Raw genomic sequence first — 10,060 nt, 5'->3', positions numbered from 1 at the left:
GGATGTGTGGTTATGGTGGTAGGTGGGGGTCAGGGTGGATGTGTGGTTATGGTGGTAGGTAAGGGTTTGGGTGGATGGATGGTTATGGGGGTAGGTGAGGGTTAGGGTGGATGGGTGGTTATAGTGGTAGGTGGGGGTTAGGGTGGATGGATGGTTATGGTGGTACATGAGGGTTAGGGTGGATGTGTGGTTATGGTGGTAGGTGGGGGTCAGGGTGGATGTGTGGTTATGGTGGTAGGTGGGGGTTAGGGTGGATGGATGGGTGTTTATGGTGGTAGGTGAGGGTTAGAGTGGATGGATAGTTATGGTGGTAGGTGGGGGTAAGGGTGGATGTGTGGTTATGGTGGTAGGTGGGGGTTAGGGAAGATGGATGGGTGTTTATGGTGGTAGGTGAGGGTTAGAGTGGATGGATAGTTATGGTGGTAGGTGGGGGTAAGGGTGGATGGATGGGTGTTTATGGTGGTAGGTGAGGGTTAGTGTGGATGGATAGTTATGGTGGTAGGTGGGGGTAAGGGTGGATGGATGGTTATGGTGGTAGGTGAGGGTTAAGGTGGATGGGTGGTTATAGTGGTAGGTGGGAGTTAGGGTGGATGGGTGGTTATGGCGGTAGATCGATCGATCGATCGATCGATCGGTCTGTCTGTCTGTCTGTCTGTCTGTCTGTCTGTCTGTCTGTCTGTCTGTCTGTCTATCTATCTATCTATCTATCTATCTATCTATCTATCTATCTATCTATCTATCTATCTCTCTCTCTCTCTCTCTCTCTCTCTCTCTCTCTCTTTCTGCGCACAAAAAACGACCTCGGTAGTCTATTTAGCGCACACCCATTTAAACACACACGCGCGCGCACACACACCCGTAAACCTGAGCGCTCTCTCTCTCTCGCGCGCGCTCACTCCGAGCCGCACATAAGACACATGCTGTACCGCGCGCGCTCCAGACTCCAGATACGAACAGGGAGAAGATCCTGATCCTGATCCTGACCCGAAGGCGCACTCCGTCAATCCTAGTCTGGATTATGAGCTCGCATTAACCGGAAGAGTTTCTAATGTTTCATTGCTCTTTTTTTTCCCCTTTTCTTTTCTTGTTGTTTTTGGCGCGGATGATTTGCTGCACCGGAATCCGCCGCGGACGCGGCGCCAGGGGTTTGGCGATACAGCAGCGCGAGACGATCCGGGTAAATTCATTATCATGTAGTTCTGTGTGTGTGTGTGTATGTGTGTGTGTGTGTGTGTGTGTGTGTGTGTGTGTGTGTCCGTTTGAGTTGCGTTAGGAACTTGATTGGAATTAACACTACTTAAGACCACATAGACAGTGATTTGACCTACAGTAGAATTCACACCTGTAGAGTTCATTGCGATTAAACACAGAATTACCATCAGATCAAACTCTCAACATGCTGCTTTAACAAGTACAGCATGAATAACAACCAGAAGTGGGCAGAACAGTGTTGCATTAACACTACAATGTTACATTGAAACTGTACCATGTTTCATTAACATTTATCCCGAATTCTTCTACAGCTTTGCATTAACATCTACAATGTCGAATTAACACCTACAAGGTCACATGAAATGTTTTTATTAATTCGTTTTTTTTGCATTTGTTTAATTGTATTCACATTATGAAGAATTAACACCTACAATGTTACATTAAGACCGTACCATGTTTTTCAACACCTGGGTTGGAATTAACACCTACACCAAACAAGGCTCTTTGCATTACTGTAACACCCACAATGCAGAAATAACACTGTCCGGGGGTGCATTAACACCTACAATATAAAACAATCAAATCAAATCAAATAAACACCATTCAGTGTTGCATTAACCAGTATAATGTAGAATTACCACTGTACATTAACATTGCATTAACATCAGACCTCAAATTAACACCTGCAATGTTTGCACGACTGTAAAAGTGTTGCATTAACACCTACAATATCGTATTAACACTGCATAATGTTGCATTAACCTCTACAATGTAGAATTAACACCACCCAGTTTTGCATTAACACCTACCATGTAGAATCAACACCACCCAGTTTTGCATTAACACCTACCATGTAGAATCAACACCACCCAGTGTTGCATTAACACCTACAATGTAGAATTAACACCACCCAGTGTTGCATTAACACCTACAATGTAGAATCAACACCACCCAGTGTTGCATAAACACCTACAATGTAGAATTAACACCACCCAGTGTTGCATTAACACCTACAATGTAGAATTAACACCACCCAGTGTTGCATTAACACCTACAATGTAGAATTAACACCACCCAGTGTTGCATTAACACCTACAATGTAAAATCAACACCACCCAGTGTTGCATAAACACCTACAATGTAGAATTAACACCACCCAGTGTTGCATAAACACCTACAATGTAGAATTAACACCACCCAGTGTTGCATTAACACCTACAATGTAGAATTAACACCACCCAGTGTTGCATTAACACCTACAATGTAGAATCAACAACACCCAGTGTTGCATTAACACCTACAATGTAGAATCAACACCACCCAGTTTTGCATAAACACCTACAATGTAGAATTAACACCGCCCAGTGTTGCATTAACACCTACAAAGTAACAGTAAGACTTTACTGTATTTTAATAACACCTGGGCTGGAATTGACACCTACATCACACTAGTGTTTTTGACAGCTATATATTAACACCTACAGTGCCGTATTAAACCGTACAGTGTTGCATTAACACCTGAAATGGAATTAATCCCAACACACAAGGTTTTCTTTCCATTAACACCTGACAGTGTTTCTGCAATAACACCGACAATGTGTAATTAACACCAAAGAGAGTTGCACAAACACCTAGATTGGAGCTTGTCACAGTTGACACAAGGGGTCTTTCAGGGGATTTCGTTAACACCTAAAGCACAAGAGTAATTCCAACACCCTCAAATTAACACCTACAACGTAAAACACACTGATCTGGATATGCATTGTTTATGTCATGCTGGACTCAACATGTGCTAAATAATCACTCTGAGCATTACATTTAAATGTGTGTGTGTGTGTGTGTGTGTGTATATACTCAATATTTAGCATTCAGTGTTCTAACAAATACTTCATGTACATTGTAATATGTGGTTTGTCTTTTTTTCTCCCGCTGTCCTCTGGGCCACCGCAAATCTGTGGGGTTTTAGTGTTTGATTCACCACACACACACACACACACACACACACCACACACACACACACACACACACACACACACACACACACAAACACACACACAACCTCACGCTGATACAGAACTGCAAGTCTTCTGCCTGCATGGCCAAACCAGTTCTACAGGTGAACTATGAAAGCTATGAATTTTTGGAATAACCGAGGCTGATATCAGCTGCAGTTCTTGAGTCTGGAGGCTCACTCGATTTCCTGAAGAAGCTGCATGACTCTTAGAACCATCTAGAAAGTAATATTTAAAAAAAGATCTCTACAATTTAAATGATAAATTAGTTTCTTCACGCTCGAGGGGGTCGTGGTGTTGACCTGCCATTTGGCTCAGAGTTTGAGACCTAGCCTCTTTTCCTCTCTATTAAAAGAATCCCCTGCTTGGATGAATATTTGGACGAGTTGATGCTTTGACATGGAAGGTTGTTAGCAATGTTTTGTTGCTCGTCACACTTCACACGGAGGCTTGTTATTGTATGGAATCAAGTAGTTTTTTGTCGACGGAACGGAATTGGAATGGAATCATCGGAGCCCGTGACTCCTGCGAATGATCCGAATCACAGATTAAACAGGATGCAGACCAAACGAGTTAGAAGCCGCAAAGAAGGTAAATCGGAGACGTTATCAACGGCGCGGCGGCTTGGGTCCGTTCAGAGCTTGCTTTGTGAGCCACCTCCACTGAATCACAACACTGACTAATGCTACATTGAAAAGCAAGTGAAATCTGTGCAGTGGGTGTTTTGGACCTCACACTCTCGCTCCCTCACTCACTCACTCTCTCTCTCTCTCTCTCTCTCTCTCTCTCTCTCTCTCTCTCTCTCTCTCTCTCTCTCTTTCTCTCTCTCTCCTGTGTTTCTTTCTTTTCTGTCTTTTTGCAGAACTGAGGCAGCCAACCTCTACCAGTTCCGTAAGTGTCTGAGACGACTGCTACGCATCGCTTCTCCACTTCCTTTGTTCGTTCCACGCTCTCGCTCTAGCGATCTACATGGAGCCCCGGGGGTCATGGAGCCCGGCTGAGGATCCCCTCGTTGGGAACTTTAACGTGTCTGGATTCCAAACCGGAGTCCCCTGGGCGCCGTTAATGACAAGGATAATGGAGAACCAGTCGGAGAGCCAGATATCGAACCAGACCGCGCCATTTATCGGCAGTACCACGGTGATTACGGCATTCATATCGTTGACCGTGTTCATCGTGGGGGTCATTGGGAACACGCTGGCCATCTACGTGGTGCTGCGGTATGTCAAGATGAAGACAGTAACCAACATCTACATCCTGAACCTTGCCATAGCCGACGAGCTCTACCTCCTGGGCCTGCCGTTCCTGAGTACGCAGAACGCCCTTTCGTACTGGCCGTTCGGGTCCTTCTTGTGCCGCTTGGTCATGACGACCGATTCCCTCAACCAGTTCACCAGCATCTTCTGCCTCACAGTAATGAGCATCGACCGCTACCTGGCTGTCGTTCACCCTCTGCGCTCCAGCAGGTGGCGCCGGCCCCGCGTGGCCAAAGTGGTAAGCGCGGCAGTGTGGGTCACGTCGTTCATAGTGGTGCTGCCGGTGGTGATCTTCTCAGACGTCCAGGACAGTTTCTATTCCTGCAACATGAGCTGGCCAGAGCCTCGAAGCTTTTGGCCAGTGGCCTTCATCCTCTACACGTCGGTTCTCGGCTTCTTCGCACCATTGCTCGTGATATGCGCATGCTACGTGCTCATCGTGGTGCGGGTGAAGGCTTCAGGAGCGCGGGCCGGGTTCGGGAGGCGGCGCCGCTCTGAGCGCAAGGTCACTCGCATGGTGGTGGTCATCGTAATGGCTTTCGTTTTCTGCTGGCTGCCGTTCTACATGATCAACATCGTGAACCTCATACACATCGTCCCTGAGAACAACGTGACGGTGGGCATCTACTTCTTCTCAGTCATTTTCACGTACGTCAACAGCTGCGCCAACCCGGTTCTCTATGGCTTCCTGTCGGATAACTTCAGGCAGAGCTTCCGGAAGGTGCTGTGCTTGCGAAGGGCCAACGGCGTCGAGGACGGCGAGCCGAGCGCGCCACGCACCGACAAGACGAGCGCTTTCGATGGCTTCCTTCCTGTCAGGAACGACCAAACCAATGGGCACGTGACCAACAACCAGGTACACACAAACACACACAGTGTGACTGAGTGGGTGGAGCTTAATGTATATATGACTAATCAGTCTACTATCTAATAATTTGACTAACTTTTTCTCCATTTTACACAATATCATAGCGTAACAGAAGTTAATCAACTAGCCAGCTATGCTTAGGCTATTTCTTTAAACAAGCTGGGTCAATAATTTTCCAAAACAATCCGCGCTCACTATCAAGCGCGGTTTGCTGTGTTTAGTTTAACCATTGAGATTCGGTCGCAACGTTCGTTAGCGAGAGCTGCATAAGGAAGCTAGTGTCGGGGGGAAACGTCACTCGAAAGCTAGCTAAATTGGAGCGACATCACGTGATGCGGTTTGTGATTGGCTAATGAAGTGTACGTGAAGCTCCGCCTCTGTGGATGAAGAGTCACCTGTCGCACAGCAAACTGGGTATGCACGTTTGGGAATAATGATTGTACGGGGACATAAACACTATCTGGGTGTGTTGTAGTGTGTGTGTGTGTGTGTGGGTGTGTGTGTGTGTCCTTTAAATGGATGACATGCCCTTATTTAAAGCTGTCGCCTTATCTGGATGGCCCATTGAACACTAGTTTGTTTGACGTCAAGGGAACTTGAGCGTGTGTGTGCATAACACCGCTCTGTGTGCGTGCGTGCGCGCGCGTGTGTGTGTAAATTATGTATCTAAGCGGTGCATGTGTGCAACGTATATATAAATTGTATAGTGTTGTGCATGCCCACGCGTGGTTGTGTGCTGAGCAGCCAGGAACCCTCTGCCGTGCACTACAGGTGTGTGTGTGTGTGTGTGTGTGTGTGTGTGTGTGTGTGTGTGTGTGTGTGTGTGTGTGTGCATACGGAGGTGTGTTTGTGGACAAAATAGCTGAGAGGTTTGTGTACATAACACTATTGGGGTTTTAAACGTCTCAATGTCAAAAAAACAAACAACAAAAATATATACGGTCACCCGAACATTTAAATACTTGCATGCCATTTTTTGCACTGAGAGAGTTTACACACTTAAAGAATGTGTGTGTGTGTGTGTGTGTGTGTGTGTGTGTAGGTGTTCTTACGAAATTATGTTTCCAAGCCATTGTGCTTGAACACCAGGTATAAAGTGTCCCTGTAATCCTGTAAATACCCCCTCAGTTCACATGATGGTTGGACGGTAGGGGGGTTTCCATTGTGTGTGTGTGTGTGTGTGTGTGTGTGTGTGTGCGTGTGTGTTTGTGTGTGTGTCCTGTTCCGCCGGTGACATGCCCTTATTTAGACCCGTTACCTTATCTGATGCAGTGCCGCATGGTCAATCTCATTCGAACTCTTGCGGTTTTGTGTGACATGTAGGGCATTTAAGCGTAAATTTCAGTGTAAAACGCTTGACCTCAGCTGAGTGAAGAGAGAGAGAGAGAGAGGCGAGAAAAGAAAAACACTTTGTTACAAACTCGGACAAAACAAACAGTCGGCGCTCACACCGAGATCCAAAACATCACGTCAGCGCTTTATCGCGTAAACCTCGAGTCTAAAATGTTTTACGGTTATAAATATATCAATTTCTATACGGTAACAATCAGATAAAACCTTTAAACGCTGTGTTTTCCACGGACCGTTATTACTGACGCACCAAACGTTAAACTCTGGAGAAGCTGCAGAACGAAAAATGAAGGAACTGAGAGAAAACAGCGAGGGGCAAAAAGAAGATTAAGACCAAAGAAAAAAACGTCAGAAAGTTTTCGAAGTTTGGGATCATTTCAAACTAAAACATAAAGAAAACAACGCACAGCACTTTTTTTTAAAAGTCATTTGAAATCGATTTTTTAAATATTTGTATTTATATACAGTGCGATCAAACAGTACCTCAGAAAACCACGGCGTGATACCGTGGGTGATTTAAGAAATAAATTGAGAATAATTATGAGTTTAATAAATGAGTAAAGGGGGGACGTTTTGAACGCAGTGTATTTGTTTTTTGCCGTAATGTTGCAATCAAATGCACTGAATGGTCCCAATGACCTTATTTTCTTGCTTGTATTTAGTATTTGCTCTTTGATAAAAGAAAAAAAATTACTTCTTATCTGATTAATCGATGGAATAACCGTTAGAATACTCGATTACTAAAATAATCCTTCATCAATTAATCAATAATTATCGAAAAACATCAGAATTTGTTCTTTGTAAACCAAATATTTCACCAGCACACTGTGATACATGAAATTAAGTCTGAGTGATTGTTTGACGTCAAATCTTTTAAATGTTACAGTTAAAACTAAATATTTCAGCTTTGTTTTGTCAGGAGTTCGGCCCAGAGCTGTTTTTCCCATCAGCCACTTCTCCCTCATATAACTTGATCTCATGTCAATAATCACTGGTGAGCGGCAGCTCAGTGCTCAAGATGTTGAATTTATGATCTGAAAGTTCAAATTGTACGCATGAGATAATTGTAATTTGGTTTGTGTACAAGTGTTTCGCCAAATGTCGTCCGATTCCAGTTTCAGATTGATGAGCACGTGTATAGAACCGCACAGAGGATGCTAACCCCATTAGCCTCGCAGGGGAACCTAGCTCGCAGTCCTGTCCCGCGTAATGTAATATATATTTATAGCTTAAGAGCAATTAAGCGCGAAACTGTTTACATTCGAGAACGGTTGGGAAAGTAAATGAGCTCGCTGCGAATGTTTGTATTGTCAACGTTTGATTTTCACATTGAAATGTTTACACTGTAAACGGTACAATCGGACTTTTAAACCGTAACATCGACTCGGGAAGTTTTTTTCAAAAGAGAAACGTATTGAAATCTCGACGACGTTCTGAGCAGGGCTGCGGTTCTGCAGTAGGTTCTATGAGCATTGTTGTTCTACGGTGCAGGTTAACGTGTGTGTGTGTGTGTGTGGGAGGTGAAGACGGAGGGATTGTGAGGTTAATACTTAGCGGCAGGTGTTGCATCGCTAAAGCCCATAGACTGAAAGTCCACAAGGGCAGTGTAGCACAAGGTACAGAGAGGCCGCAGGCGGAAGAAACGGACGAATGAACTCATATCCTTTCTCGGGTTTTTATCACCATGGCGCTCTGTCTCTCTATCTGTCTGTCACCTGTCTGGTTACTCTCAGGAAGCTTTTCTTAGCGCCAATGGATTTTTCTTTAATGATCCAAATCCATTTTTTGTCATATACAAATCTAATGTGGCACAAAAGCGTCAACATACACTACCAGGCCAAAAGTATTGGGATACCTGGAAACTGTTAGCATGAAATTTTGCCGTCACTTGTACTAGGAGACCCAAACCCATTCCTGCTCTTATGGAAACCTTGTGATGAATGTAAACGCTGACTGGACCCCAGGCCTCCTCACCTCACCCTACATTAATACCTGTCTTTAGGTAACTAGTGAATCTCCAGAAATCTTCACAGAAACTAGTGGGACTTCTTCCCAAAACAGTGGAGCTTATTATAAGAAGCAAAAAGAAGCACATAGCAATCTTACATTTGGGTGTCCACAAACATTTGGTCATTGAGCATACTGGTTTTCCAAGCCTCCGTTGGTCCAGACCCAAAAACTCACCAGGTGCTCAGTGTGTTATAAACGAGTGCTCACCAGCTCGCCTGGAGACACACTGCTCTATAAATCCTGCGTTCCGATCCTGGCTGTAATGTCTCCTGTAACAACGTCCTTGCCTGTCCTTGAGTGTCCCATGACTTTATTAGTTCAAAACAAGTTTGTCGCAGTAGGTCGGAGAGACGTGACCTACCCAGGAGGAGCTGCGATTTACAATTAACTTTTTTTTTTTTAGAGCGAGAAAGTCGAGAATATAGCCCAATGTAGCCAAGTACAATCTTCATATCGCAACATAAATATACTCGTATATCATTGTAAATTTACAGCGTATAATAGTTCATTTTTATACTTTATATCTGTATATACTGTACTATATCAGGTACTGTTTTTACACAGAATTTCATTTTATTCGATTTTTTTACATTTTAAAAATTTGAACAAACACCTTAATTTTTTTCATCCTTCCTTCATTCCCTCCCTCAATATGCGCAATTCTTGAAGCCTAATAACCCATATAGCTAGCGTTAGCGACAACCAGGAAGTGGTAGCGATTTTTGCATGTGCAAAACTGATTTTTTTTTTTACAGTGTATTACAAATCTTATCTCCGGTACGGAGCGAGTAGCACAGCGACACTGCGCTAACTCTGGTTTCTTGTTTATACTGCTGGCATTGTTGTGTAAGTTTTGTATATGTTTTGTTGTGTATATTATCTATCTATCTATCTATCTATCTATCTATCTATCTATCTATCTATCTATCTATCTATCTATCTATCTATCTATCTATCTATCTATCTATCTATCTATCTATCTATCTATCTATCTATCTATCTATATCTACCTATTAGCATTAGCTGATGTAGCGTTACTCTGCTAGCTGTTCAGCATGTCAGTTTGACTTTGAATAAAGGAAGTTGACCTTGAAAATCAACACAGGATTCTTTTGAATCTTGATTGTTCTTTTCACCGAAGTCGAGTCTCAGACTATTCAGCCCAAACATGGCCGAACACTGAGGTGATTAGCCGGCCGGATTCGGTTAACGATTGTCGATGCTCTCTGGGGTTGAAAGTTTAATTGTGACTTGAATCAGCTTGTACAGAGCAGATTAAACCTTACACCTGCCGGACGAGGCAGTTTGTGTGCTTCAGAGTTTCGGGTTGCTCTGAGCTCAGGGTGATGGGA

The 10,060-nt window shown here is 43.9% G+C and overlaps 1 protein-coding gene across 1 annotated transcript in view; it reads left to right on the top strand.

Annotated features, from left to right (window-relative positions):
• Positions 1-784: 784 nt before the first annotated feature.
• LOC310715973 (somatostatin receptor type 5) overlaps positions 785-10,060 on the top strand; it is a 26,524-nt gene continuing 17,248 nt past the window's right edge. The window contains exons 1-2 of the mRNA XM_083522713.1: positions 785-1,177; positions 4,087-5,336. Of these exons, the coding sequence (XP_083378839.1) occupies positions 4,194-5,336 (1,143 nt within the window). The 5' untranslated portion in view covers positions 785-1,177; positions 4,087-4,193. The remainder of the gene's footprint in view (positions 1,178-4,086; positions 5,337-10,060) is intronic.

This window comes from Silurus aristotelis (genome assembly GCF_946808225.1).
Source record: "Silurus aristotelis genome assembly, chromosome: 20".
NCBI lineage: Eukaryota > Metazoa > Chordata > Actinopteri > Siluriformes > Siluridae > Silurus > Silurus aristotelis.
The sequence above is the reverse complement of the archived record's forward strand: the minus strand, read 5'-3'. Positions and strand labels throughout refer to the sequence as shown.